The 13,992-nt window shown below is 47.0% G+C and overlaps 1 protein-coding gene across 1 annotated transcript; it reads right to left on the bottom strand.

Annotated features, from left to right (window-relative positions):
* Positions 1-2,858: 2,858 nt before the first annotated feature.
* FBXW5 (F-box and WD repeat domain containing 5) lies at positions 2,859-13,087 on the bottom strand. The gene is made up of 8 exons (XM_060251694.1): positions 12,133-13,087; positions 10,020-10,177; positions 8,643-8,817; positions 7,317-7,465; positions 6,733-7,225; positions 6,241-6,388; positions 5,119-5,331; positions 2,859-4,218 (listed from the first exon to the last, which is right to left on the bottom strand). The coding sequence occupies exons 1-8, from the start codon at positions 12,323-12,325 to the stop codon at positions 3,972-3,974; spliced, it is 1,776 nt and encodes a 591-aa protein (XP_060107677.1). The 5' UTR covers positions 12,326-13,087; the 3' UTR covers positions 2,859-3,971.
* Positions 13,088-13,992: the final 905 nt, after the last annotated feature.

Raw genomic sequence — 13,992 nt, 5'->3', positions numbered from 1 at the left:
GCTTCCAGACAGGAAGAAGAGGTGGTCTCTTTCCCTGTCTGATCCTAATGACTTGATGTGGATATGCAGAGCTCCAGGGGGCATTTCTAACTGACATGTGCTTCTAGTGTGCAACTAGGGCCAGACCCTTTCACATTCTCTTCTCCCCTCCCTCACGCCCCAGTTCTTACCTCTTTGGGGCCTGAATAGTACTGAAGCAGTTCTGCGCTCTGTATCCCCTCTAAGTGCACAAATATGAGCTGTCTTCTGGCTAATGCTACCAAAGGCAGTGGATTGCCATGCACCATTTGCATTTATAGAGAAGAAGGCAGGAAAACTAGTGTGGGTTTTGTGGGGCTCTCTCTTCATTATGAACCAGCAGCAGGTTCTCTCAGGCCAGTTATTTCCCAAATGCATAAGCAGCGAAAGACCTTTTATTCCAAATTAAAATTGGGGAGTAAGTGTCACTGTTATGTAGTGGATGTGTGAAACCTATGGGCTGTCTGCTTTTGACTGAAGCCCTGTGGCTGCTCTCTGGGAGTGTCACTTAAAACTCAGGTTGTTCTGCTATGTCTCTGCTTCAGACATATTTTGGCTGCTCCAGTTGCATCTGGTCTGTTTAAAGGATCTTGGATAGCAGGTGTTCCTCTGCCTGAGACACTGGTATGCTCCTGCCAGTCAGAGTAAGCAATAGTAAGCCAGATTGGCTGACAGTCTGTTTGGTGGTCAGATGCAACAGTACTGTTTCTTTCCTACGCGACTCACTGGTGCTTCTAGAGACCTACTGCTGTTCAGAGTCCGAGGCTAGATGGACTAACCATCTGACTTGGGATGGCAGCTTCCTTTGTGTATGTTTGCTTTGCTTGTACACAGAAGGTCCCAGATTCAGAAATGGACATCTCTAGTTAAAGGATTTCATGCAGCAGGTGATGATCCTGGGACACTGCTATCAGCCAGAGTACATGCTGCAAGGTTGGATGGGACAGCCACCTGTACAAACCGGTTGCCAAACGAGAGCATGAACTCTGTTTCTGCACCAGAGCTGGCTATCAAATTTGAGCCTTGCCAAAGTCTCCTTCCTTCATTGGGAAGCTGTATAGTGAAGGCAGCATAAATCCCTTCAGCACCTGCTTTGTGGAAAGGCAGTTTCTGGAGAAGATCTAATCTTGGCCAATCCCTACTGATGAATGAAGGCATACAGACTGTGTGTGTGTATTTCTTTAAAAAAGAAAAGTCAAAGCTATATTTTGCAACCTCTGTAACTTACACAAACTTGCATGATATTTAATATTTATTCTGGTAGACCTAAAGGATAAGGAGTTCTTGGATAAGGCCATACCCTCCTCCCTTGATCACTGGCATTCTTAGCACCTGTGGAAGTCCTGAGATTCACCCTCATGTTACACACTTTGAAGCTTATTTCTGCAACCACAGAAGCTTATTTCTGCCACCCTAAAGGGCTACAAGTTCCCTTGTGTTTTCAGAATGACGGCTGAGATTCTTAAAAGGCCAAGACCCTAAACGTTGGTACCCCATTAGTGGTATGTTCTTCTGTGGTTGTCTGGAAATAAGCATCATCCTGCTCTGTAAATAGATACGTAAAAACTGGCCACAGAAGGGCATTTTGGGGAGAATGCTCAAGCGGGGTGGCAACAGCATGGAAAAGGCACTGTGATGATCACAACGTTCTCCCGACTGCAGTTTATTATAAATCCGTCTTCCATTAGGGTGGGTTAACCAAGTTGTTAGTTTGATAGCTGAATGGTGCCTCTGCGTTTGGAGGCAGTGTATCTTTGACTAACAGTTGGTGGGGGGAGAAAAAATGTTGCTTTCATGCCTTGCGTGTGGACTGCTCTGAAGTACCTGCTGGCCACTTTGGGGAGCCAAATGGTGAGCTTGGTGAGGAGGCTGGCTTGGTGTCACTGGGTGCTGACCCATCAGTCCTGCTTCCCCCTTCCCTCCCCACCGGCCCCTGAAAGAGGAAGGAAGGAGAGGCTGATTGCAAAGCAGAGAATGGTGGAAGAGTCTGGTGGCCACACTTGGCCATTCGGGCCTCAGGTTGGCTGGAGGAAGTTGTGGAGTGAATTTTGGTTGTAATTGTGAAAATGCTGTTCTGCCATGCTGGTCAAGAAGCTGAAGTGGCTTAATAAAAGCTATGACCAAAACCTCATTTCATTTGTGTTTGAGAAAGGGGACTTCAGTAGGGTCACCTGATGATTTTGTTTGGGTAGAGAAACCACTCCCATTTCATTAAACCTGATAATTCTGGGTTTGGAGGTTCAGAAGGAAGCACCTTTTATTTTGTGCCTGGCAACCAGAAGATGAGCCCCTGCTCTGTGTGCTTTTTCTATTGGAGGAATTCAAGGGCCCACAGTGGAGATGGCCAAATCTTGAACTCCCATCGTAGGGGGGCTCATTTGTCTGATTCTCTTCTGAAATGTGAATGGCTTTTGGAGGCCTTTGGAATTGGTTTTAATTTACTGATACCTAGTCTCATATGATGTGGGCTACAAGCTACAATAACAGGTAAATCTTCCCCTCCATTATTCAATTGAGAGGCATTACTGCACTGCACTTGAGCAGTTAGAATGCACTGGCAGAGGGGCTGGGCAGAGAAGATCCCTGCCCCCTCTTTGTAATTGCATACATGGCAAAATTACATAAGACACTTGACTTTCATCAGAACAGCTCCATCTCTCAACAGTTGCTGCCTGTCAGATCTCAAGTCCTGGTCACCACACAAGCGACGCCTAATGTAATGAACTGACAGCCGGGGCAGCAAAGGCTGGCTTGCTGTCTTCTCTCCTCCCTCCCCAATCATGTTAACACTTGTTTCACAAAGCAGCCCCTGCTAGAGAAATCTCACTGCAAGACAAGCGTAGCTCTCAAAGAGGTGCTTAAGGAAGTTTATTGAATCCATGCTGTGCTGCTGATGTGATGTAGTTCAGAAGCATTGTCCCTCTGAGTTTGGGGGCAGACTGATATTCCACGTTTCTAAGAGGCTCAACCCTTTGTGTACACCAAACTCTTTTAACTCCCTCCAACAACTCTCCTGAAGAAGGAACCCCTTGCTCTAGATCAGTCTAAATGGCTGAGTGACCGAGTTGTTACAGCAGGTGATCTCACCTTCACCCTTTGACCCCACACATGCCTTGATTGTCACTTTCCTCTCCCCCCCTCTGCAGGGATCACAGAGAAAACTCTAGCTCTGAGTTGTTTACTGAGGGGCTGGGTCGAAGGCCTGACGCCCTCCTTAAATGCTTTTGCTCACCTCCTTCCTGGCAGTCTTTGCTGGGGTTTCTTTTAGACTCCAGTCATTCATAACTCTCAGGGGGCTCCTTCCTTCCTTCCAAATGTGTAACTGGGAGAGTGTACCTATAAATGGAGCAGGATGCCAGCTGGAACATCAACAGCAAAGCACAGCTTCCGCTGCTCCAAGGGGGAACAGAAGCGGCGAGTGAAACTCAATCTGGCAGAACAGCTGCAACCGAGCTTAGCCTAGGTTGTGCTTCTCTAGGGTTGAGGTATTCTCACTCTTGCTCTGCTTCTTTGTGACTTCAGCTAGGAGAAATTCAGTAGGGGCAACCTTCTTCCCCTCGATTTCTGCTTCTCACAGAGCTGCCAACGGTACAGAGCCCCTGACCCGAGGAGTTGGCAGCCCCAAGAATCCTCCGTAGCACCCATGTAGCATTCTAGGCTGGAGGATGAAGCTGGCTACCCTCGCAAAAGGGTCCTGGCAGACATAAAGTTTTACATGTGTTTTTATGTGAACAAACCTATATAAGTAACAAAAACCATGAAACTCCGTTAAAAACGAAGGCAGAGGAGTCTGCTTTGGCCAGGTTGTCCCAGATTCCTCCAATGCAGCCAGGTCTTGTTGACTGTGGCAGTGGACAGGAAAGCAAAGCCAAGTGGAAGGGCTGCGGTCACTCACCCCAGCCCTCAGGGATGGCCTCGCAGGCCAAGGAGGGTCCCTGACAGAGCAGGCTGGCTCAGCTTCTCTGGTTTGTGGCCCAGGAGAAGAGGGGCTTGCGGAGTCTGGGTTTCTCAGCGTGCAGAATCCGCACGGTATGGGGGGAGCGCCACACCTTAATGGTGCAGTCATCACTGGCTGTCAGGAGCAGTTCTTGTTCCACGGGGCTGAAGGCCACTGAGTTGACCACGTCATCATGCCGCAGTTTGGCCAAGCAGATGTTGTAGTGCCGGTCCCAGATGTAGCCGTGGCGATCTTCAGCACCACTGTGGGGGGGAAATACAAGAGGCATATTTGTTGAAAAACCAAGGAAAGGATGCCTCTCCTTTCCTTGAAGGGGCACTGGGCTGAAAGTGAACTTGCACATTTTGGGAAGTGTGATGTGGGTCTTTTGTTACTAATGTTGAGGCAAGAGCATTTTGCTTTCTAGTTCCTGAATTCTAGCTACTGGTATTAGTTCAACAAATCTGAGTTTACAACTTTTCTTCAGGCACCCAATGCAGTCCCTTAGTGGAGGCAATGTTAGGCCTTGTGCATAAATATGGAGGAGAGAGGCTGCAGCAAAATAGTGGAGGTCAAGAGCATCTGACTCAGTACTTGTACTAAATGAATGAATACATGAGATCTGGGACCTTAAAACTTTTGCTAATCCCAGATTGCAGGAAGCCCCTATTCCCCATTTAACAAAAAACAAAGCTTTCTTGTTGTTTGAATCTGGGAATGCTTGTCCCCCATATCTTGTAATCTTGAGGGCCAAAAACCATTTTTTTAAAAAAACCTTTCCAAAATTCGTCCCTATTCTGTCTTGCTGATTTGCCTACCTACCAGCCACAAACTTCTATTCTCTTTAAAAAGGGGAAGGAATTGCAGTCCGCATGGGTATTTCAGACATGATGGGCATTCCCAGATCACTCCTTCCCACTTCCAAGCCAAGCATCATTCTTTTACACAAATACAAGCAGCAGAGGCCACAGCAGTCTCTGTCTTGGACACACACCAGGAGTAAGCGGGTTGAAATGCACTGTATACAACCAGCAGATGAGCTGACCTGCTACTGTTTACCTCAGTTATCAATACTATTTATGGAACAGCAACAGCAAGCAGCTTAAGCTAAATGGCAGGCAACAAAGTGGCTCATCACAGTATATTCTCATCTTGTGGCTTACCTGGCCACAAAGTCTCTGCTGACATCCAGGAAAATAAAGAAGAAGTCATCGCTGGGTGTGTAGGCCCGGTGAGCCCGCAGGGCTCGCTTCACTTCCTTCATCGTTTTGAGGTCCAGGACATGGAGGTCGATTTCCTCGGCGATGGGAGGTGGCTGCAAAGGGTCAGAAATGATGCAATCTTGGGGCCAAGCTCGGCTGTTCACGTACAAGTACCTGGAGAGGAGAGGAAGAGTGCCATCATTTCACTCACCGTTCTTGAGACTGCCAGAACTTGCCATCCGAGACCATCATATGGTTGCATGTCGAAGGAACAGGCTGCACCAGGACTGATCAAGGCCCAGAGCTGTGAATGCTGCAGGCAGCAATTTGAGAGTCAGGGAAAGGTCTACAGTAGTCAAGTGAGCAAGTTTCTGCAGAGCCAAGTCATCGCCTGGGGTCACTTAAGTCTTGGTTTCCCACCTGGAAGGTATGCACCCACATCCCTTTCTCCCATTGAGCGGGGTGTGGGGGGGGAGAGGCTTGGAACTGCCACACTGCCTTTTACTTGGTTATCCCTCAAAAATATCTTCCCTGAATGCATGCCCCTCCTCCCAAACTTGCCCCTCCTTCCCTCCCCAATTTCTTGTGTTCCCAACCAAATGACAGCAAAAGTCCTCCCAGCTCAGCATCCCTAGGGTCTTCCAGTGGCCAACCAGACCATGCCGGGAGGCCCAGAAACAAGGAAGAAAGGCCACAGCTTTCCTCAACAGCTGGAAATCCAAGGCAGATTCCTTTTGAACATGGAGGTTCTATTTAGCCATTCTCCATGGATTTTATCTAGCCTTGTTTTAAATCCCTTTAATTTATCTAGTTCACTTTTAAAGCCATGTTGTGGCAGTGAATCCCACAAGTTAATTCATGCACTCTTTGAAGCAGTGTCTTCCTTTTGTCTAGCTGGAATTTGTTGCCCTTCATTGGCTACTGCCAACTTTTGAGGAGGAACTTTTACCAAACGTGCTAGGTAAGGCCCTTTGAACTGGACCTGGGACCTTCTCCAGGCAAGTGTGTGTTCTGCTGAACTACAACTCTTCCCCATTTCCTTTCTCAATCAGTTTGTGGCATCTGGCTGGCAGTGCCCCCTACCTGTGGTCAGGGGAGAGGCCCATGCCGATAATATGTCCATGGATATCGATGACATGGTCGAGTGAATCAAAGAACTTATCAGACTCTCTTTCTTCTCCAAGGACTGGACCTGCTGTTGTCATTTGGTGAGGCAGGATCTGCTTAATCCCTGGGTGGGGGGGAAATAATGGAGCAGGTGAGGAGAAGAATAAGCCATCACCGAAGTTGTGCTCTGTGCCAGGCAACTATTGTTCCATGCTGAACGTACACTGGAACTCTGATCAGACAAAAAGGTCCATCTTGCCCAGCATTCTTTTCAACAATAACCAGCCAGATGCCTCTGGATATGAAGGTAACAGTCCTACCATTTCTGGTCTCAACCATCTGGTATTTAGAGGTATACTACCTCTGACTAAGGAGGTTCCATTTAGTTATCCAAGCTCTGAGATCATCCCATCCTTTTAAAAAGCCGAGTAAACATTACATGCACCGTTCTTTGCCAAGGCACCTTACCAATCTGGTGTGGTGAATAGGTGAGGCATCCAGTGGTGAAGATCAAGTACTTCTTCTGGCTGCAGCCCTCCATGGAGAGCAAGTTTGGCTCGGGAGGCTTTGTCCGCTTTTTCGCCAGCAGCTGGGCCACCTTTGTCTCCATCTCCATTTCTGTCATTTCTGGCCGGACGCGCCCTTCAATGATGTCTGCGAGGAAGCAGTCCAGCCCATCACTAGCCTCTGCTTCGCTCTTGGCTTCTGGGGAGTCCTCTGCAGATAGCTCTTGCGCTGCGTGGTGTTTGGGCTCCACCTCCTCGCCGTCGCTGCAGAGATCGGTAGCCTGGCTGGCAGCTGTGGCGGGGCTGGACACCAACTGCTCTCCTTGGTTTGCCATAAGGTCAGGGGAATCATAGCGGCTGCAGTCCACCACCATCACTGTCCGGATGGTGCTGGCGTTCAGGTTCTGGAGCTTGAAAAGTCTCTTTACCACATTCATGTTTTCAGATTCTACACCCTGCAAATGTAAGTGAGGAAGGAGGGTTAGTGGGAGAGGCACCTGCTCCCCTCTCTGTGCTGCAGCCACTTGTGACCAGCTGGGCCCTTACCTGGAAAGCGTTGTTCAACCACAACACGGAGCAGGAGGTGAGGTAGCCAATACGGTGCAAATTGCCAGAAATCAGGTTGGTTTCGTTCAGCCAGCAGCCAAAGACATCATAGGGCTTGTTGCGCACCCGGGACAACAGTGTGAAATTTTCTGGAGAAGGGAAGGACAACTTCAAAATTCCCCAGGCACAGACTACGTGCCTGTCCCAGATTAAGAAACTGTCTGCTGGCCCAGTAGATGCTTTTCCACTGAAATTTTTACTGAATTAAATTCTACGGTGAACATTGATACTAATTATTAACCACCTTTTCCCATCAATCTACTATAACATTCACCCGCATTTTACAACAGAAAATGTTCTTCAGTTTATCCACATACAATTGATACACCTGTACTAACCAAGAATTTTCTATTCTGAATCTTATTATCTTGTATCACCCGTTAATAGTCCAACAGATGCTTGTGTGCAAAAGGTCCCAAGTTCAGTCCTTGGCATCTGCATTTACAAGAGATTGGGTAGCAGATTGTGGGGGAAGACCCTTCTCTGCCCGAGAGCCCAGAAAGCCAGTCAGAGGAGGTGATACTGAACTAGATAGACCAATAGCCTGATGGGGGTATGAGGCAACTTGCTATGATGTGAATGCTATCTTGCAGCCCTTTTATAGCGACTGCTTATTGTGCAGAAAGTCTCAGGTTCAGTCCTTGGCATCTCCCATTATTGGATGTTGGGGAAAGGCGCAGCAGAAAATATTGGACTAGATGGACTGATGGTCTGACTCCATCTAAGGTGGCTTCTCATGTTCATACATTCAGCTGGTGGATCTGCAGCTTAAAGAGTAACTCAGTTCCTGGTACAGCTTGGCAGATGGGAGACTGAGAATTGAAGGCACCCATATGAACCTGCCCACTAGCTAAGATAATCTGAGGCTTTGCTTTACGTAAAGGTAAAGTGAGTGGCAACTGGAGACCCCAGAACCATTGAGAAGGACAACAGGTAAAGCTTAGGACTGGGCAGAGTGAAGAGTCTGTTAAACTTGCAAGCGCAAAAATGTTTTTAATTGTATTATTTATTGTTGAGTTGATTCACTGCTCCATAGAAAGGTCAAGAATAGAGCCCAGAAAAAAATAGAGGCTGAAACCTGATATTGACATTTACGTAGAACATTTTTGCTGGGCAAGTTTCCATGAAAGATTCCGTCTTAGAAGCATGATGATGTCTCTACAGCCAAGGGGACCTTCCTACCTGGTGCTGTATTAGAAGTAACAGCCCCAAACAGACTGGATGCCTCTGCCCCTCCCATGACCTGCCCACTTTCCCAGTCTTTACCTAAGCTGATGACTGCAATCTCGCCTGAGGAGGAAGTGCGGGGCCCCATGAAGACCCCCGACACCAGAAGGAGGGAATCGTCGGCGTTGAACTGCGAGAACTGAGTGTAGCTCCAGTTGAACTTCTTCATGTTGGAGCTATGCAAAAGGGAGAACTCCAGGTCGTTGTTCCAAATCTGTGGCGGGGGAGAAAAAGACCATCAGTCCTCCCCACCCCAAATATGTAACAAGGTAAAAACAGAAAACTTGGGGGGATTCGAAATTTCAGAAGCTAAAGACCAGGGCTTGATACATGCTGGGATCCTACAGGACTGCAAATGAGCCGTGTGAGGGGGTATTGGCTGCAAAAATGCAGCTCTCCAGTGCTCTCTTTAAAGGAGCAAGTTATCAGTCCTTGTCGTTGTGAAGATAGGCTTGAAAGTATGTAGACACAATCTGGTGGAAGCTTAGGGGTGGCCAAACTAATAGTTATGCTTCAGGCTTATTCCTAAGAGTAGCAGAAACAAATTCTACAAGTAAAATCCAAATGGGCCACATGAAATAAGAGAATTCATGCCAATTACCAGAACTTGTGCAGTTCATGGAATTTAAGCTTGTTTCTGTCCAAGCACAAGGGAGAGAAAGAGTAGGTTTTATCAGGGCTTTTTTTGCAGCAGGAACTCCTTTCCTATTAGGCCACACACCCCTCATGTAGCCAATCTTCCTGGAGCTTACAGTAGGCCCCATAAGAAGAGCCCTGTAACCTCCAGGAGGATTGGCTACATCAGGGGTGTGTGGCCTAATAGGCAAAGGAGTTCCTGCTACAAAAAAAGCCCTGGGTTTACCGGATGCAGAATTCTGAAAAGCACGGAGGAGGTGGCTCCAGCGGAGAGCACTTGCTTTGCATGCAGAAGGTCCTCAGTCCCCAGCATCTTCAGTTAAATGCTCTTAGACGGAAAGAGTTGGGAAAGACCATTCTTTGCTGGAGCTCCTGGCCAAGACAGTGCAAAGAGCCCAGCCTGAACGAGATGGTTTGATAAGCATGTTCAATGCTATATTTGCCAGGAGCGAAGAAGGATCCCCCTATACACAAAAGGCTTTTTGTTATTCTGTCTAACTGACTTGGAAGAACCCTCCCCCCTTTCTTGATTGCACATGGGGAAACCCTAGTTTTCCTTTCCGGCAAACAGAGATATGCACAACTTAGAAATTATTCTCTCTCTTTCCTCACCATCTGGCAATCTAAGAATCCCATAATTTTTAACACAGTCTGTCTATACAGTCTCAACAGACGCAGTATAAAGGTAACAACACAGGCCTACCTTTCAGGCTTCTTGTTTGGCTTAGAGAGAATAGAGAGACTTAATTTTGCAAGGTCATTGCAAGTTCCATTCCTCACCTTGACGGTACAGTCTTTGGAGCAGGAAGCAAACATGTAGCCATTGTGGGAGAAGCTGAGGTGGAGGACTTGATCGGTATGCTCCTTCAGGGTCTGCACTTCAATGCAGGGGATGGCGTCATACAGTCTCTGGAACTCGTCATACCAAGAAACAGCAGCTGTGACATGACAGGGCCAGTAAGTAAAGCCACTGCTCACAGGCAAGTAGACTCCCTTTTTTAAAAAGCAGATTCTTCCCTGAAAGACAATTTTCCATCACCTTTATCTGAAGGCCACCCCCCCCCCCCCCACAATCAATTTTCTGACTGGGACTACTCTTGTAAAGAAGCCCATTTCTTATTTCAGAAACAGAACAGACTTCTTTTCAGAATGTTTTCTAAAAATAATTATAACCTGTTTTTCAATTAATTTCTAAAGCAACTAACAAACTAAAGAAAACCATGAAAATAAAGTATTAGATAAGACTGAGAGATATCAAGAATCCTAAATCACAACTGTAAATTCTGTCCAATAGACACCAAATCTCTTAAGAAGGAAAAACAACAACAAATCAGTTCAGGTGGGAATCCTTTCAAAATTTCAATTCTTTATGCTCTGTTGGAATACAGTGAGGACTATGTGGATTTCCCCTGAGAGAGCACCGTATAATGGTGCCATGGTGCCACCACAACAAAGGCTCTGTCATACATTTGGCAAGGGACATTCTGCAGGACCCCTGATGTTATGAGACATGAGGTAGGTAAATATGGCAGGAGACTGTTGTAACAAACCATTTAGAGCTTCAAAGGTTAACGAGTAGACTCAAAAACACATAGGCAACCTGATAGAACTGGAATGATACTAGAACATTCTGCTCCATTTGGTAAGCTGTGGTTAGTAATTCTGAGCAGTCAGATCCGCAGAAAGCATGTCACAATCTGGATATGACTAAATCCAGGTGGGCAACCGTGTTGGTCTGAAGCAGTAGAACAAAGTAGGAGTCAAGTAGCACCTTTAAGACCAACAAAGTTTTATTTAGAGCAACTTTACTCAGAATGTGACTAAGGTATAGATGACTACAGCCAGGTCAATCTTTTCCAGGAAAGGGTGCAGCTGGCACATCACCCTACACTGGTGAAAGGTGTTTCTGATCCCTCTGCTGCAATTAGAATGTTTAAATATAGCAAAGGATCCAGAAACACCTCCAAACTGTAGGCTCGGTCATGTAGCTAGTCTCATATCAGCTGAAGCATCATCCGCTATTACCTCCATCTTGCCTGGGTTAAGTTTGTTTCTTTACCCAAATCCAGATCCTCACTGCCTTCAGACCTGAGTTCATGGCTTTCATAGCTTCCCTAGAGGTTGGTGGAAAAGACAGTGCTGGATGTCATGTGTATATTGATGTGTCTACACTTCAAACCTTAAAATCATGTCTGTGTCATATGGCATTATGCATGGCAGAGAACAAATCGTCTCCATGGCATCCATATACTGCAGCCCAGAACAGCAGTTGTCTGGGACAGACCCTAAAGGAATAATATAGGTCACTCACAAGGGCAGCCAAGGCTTCCCCTCCCAGACAGGTCAGGAGTAGGACTGAGAACCAGATAATCAGCCTTCCTCAGTGCTGCATCTCTTGGGAACCCAAGCGGATGCTCTGCACAGAAGTATCAGATTCCAAGACAGTTTGCAGCCCCTTTAAATCTGACAAAGCCACAGCTGATGGTGGAACCAGGACTCACCTCTTCTGTAAAAGGGTTCAATCCAACCAACCCAGCTTGTTGTTGGGATAGCATCTCAGCAGCTTATCCCTCAACCTGGAGGTCATCTTTCTTGCTTTCTTATTCTGCTTTGCTTTCCAGACACTCTCTGTAGGTCATCCCAGGCCTTCCTGCTTTCTCAGCTATAGACATCATCCTGTGTCTGCCCCCTCATCACTCTCAGGGTCAACTGATTCTCTGAGCTCCCCAAAGCAGATCCCAACACAGGGCAAGACCTTCTGCATTAATGTATTATCTCACTAACTCTGATGTGTCCTACCTGTCCCAAATTTTATGGCTTTGATTTAATAAACCATTTTTTTTTAAAAGAAAGCCACACAAGCCAAACATATAGGCATTGATGGAGCACTTACCTGGGTGCCGTGGGACATCCCGAGCTACCTCATAGTATCTGTAGAAAAGCTCCTTCCATAGGACCTCATCCCTAGCCACAGCATTCCACTGGCGGCATGCCTGCCCTGCTGACAGCACCTCTTTGTAATCCAAGTACAGGAAAATTTCAAAGAGGATGCTGTCGGGGAGAAGGGGGTTAACCCCACCATCCATAGTGTCATTCTGTCACTCCTGTGTTCCCTGGAAAAAACAATGGGGAAGGGGGGAAAACCAGGAAGTGTGGGCAAGTACAGGTGCCAGCACAAGAAATGGAAGGATTAAAGCAAAAAGGAGTAAACTGCAATGAAGCTTCTCTCCACCAGTGCCACAGGCAATGGGGCAGCTCTTTCTTGATGAGCCTGTGTTAAATTCTCAAGACTGAAGTCCAGACATTAAAGTACATTGGCTGAACTCTATCAAAACACTCTCTGCTCACCTCTGGTGATGGCCTATGAGGAGGTGCATCATTGCTTGTTAAAGCTGCATTTTATTAGACTTGTTTAGCCCAGGTGGCTGAGGTTGCAAGTTAGAGAAAAAACAGCAGGAGTCCTCAAAGTTGCACACCCATCTAATAACATCTGACTCTTATCTGCCCATCTCTGCAGAATAGTCCTCTTCTCCAGGCTAATTTATTACATATGCATCCTACTTTCGAGACAGGCATCTCCCATAGCAGCTTGAATTGATCAAAAGGGGGGTGGCCTCTGCCCACAGGTTCACCAACTCAAAAGGCAGTCTGACAAGGACTGCATTTCTCTTCAGGAGAGGCCAGGCTGTGCTTCCCTCACTACTAGTCTTGCTTGGAGGCAATGCAACAATCCAGCAGCTATTAATTTGGTGACAGAAGTCACAATGCCCCACTCCTTTCTCTGGCAATCCCTGGGCACCTGGAGCAGAGTTCTTTTTCGTAGAAACGGCGGGAAACAAGGTCCCCAGGAGAGGGAAGGAGGAAGGGGGTGTAATCTCCCAGTGGGAGAGGCCACAGCAACCTTTTCCTCTCTTCTCCGGTCTTTCAGCACCTGGCAGCAAGTGCCACCCTTGCCCCGTTTTTCGTCTCCTAGTTTTCTCCTTCTGCAGAGCTAAAAAGGGCTCCCTCCATATAGAAGCTACTTCAGTTTCCGTTAATGTGATCTCCCCCCCCCCCCCGATCTCTCCCTGTGACGTCTCTCATTCCTTCCCAATCTCCCAGGCAACCAATACTCACCCCTCATTCTACAGCAGACCCTCTACCAGCTGCTTTTCCGTCACTTCCGGCTCTCCCATCCACTTCCTATTTTGGCCATCTGGGCCGTTTTGTTGATGGCCACCGTTCTAGGCATTTCTGTCCGTCTCCTCCAGCGCAGGCACGGCAGTCGCTGATGGCAGCTCGATTCCCTGTTCAGACCTTATAAGCCGAGCCCAGTGAGAAAAATCAAGCTTTTGCCACCAGAGGGAGCTCGGCTACTCGTCTCTGCAAGAGAGTTTGGCTTAGGGGTGTCAAACTCATCTTTTATGAGGGCCGGATCTGACATAAATGAGACCTTGTTGTGCTGGGCCATATCGGCCTTGGCCGTGTGTGTACTTAAAATCAGATGGCAGAAATATAAACTTTATAAAAGACACAGACAAACACAAAGGTTTTTTTTTTAAAAAAAGCTTAAAATAAAACATGCTTAAAACATTAGCAATCGTTGGTCTTAAAGGTGCTTTCTTCGTATCCAGGGCATTTTTTGTAGAAAAAGTCCAGCAAGAACAAATTTGCATATTAGGCCACACACCCTGATGTCACCATTGTTTCACACAGCTTTGTAGAAAAACCTCAGCAGGAATTATTTGCACATTAGGCCACACCCTCTGACACC

The sequence above is a fragment of the Heteronotia binoei genome, chromosome 12 (genome assembly GCF_032191835.1).
Source record: "Heteronotia binoei isolate CCM8104 ecotype False Entrance Well chromosome 12, APGP_CSIRO_Hbin_v1, whole genome shotgun sequence".
NCBI lineage: Eukaryota > Metazoa > Chordata > Lepidosauria > Squamata > Gekkonidae > Heteronotia > Heteronotia binoei.
Note: the sequence above shows the minus strand (reverse complement) of the source record. Positions and strands in the feature narration are given on the sequence as shown.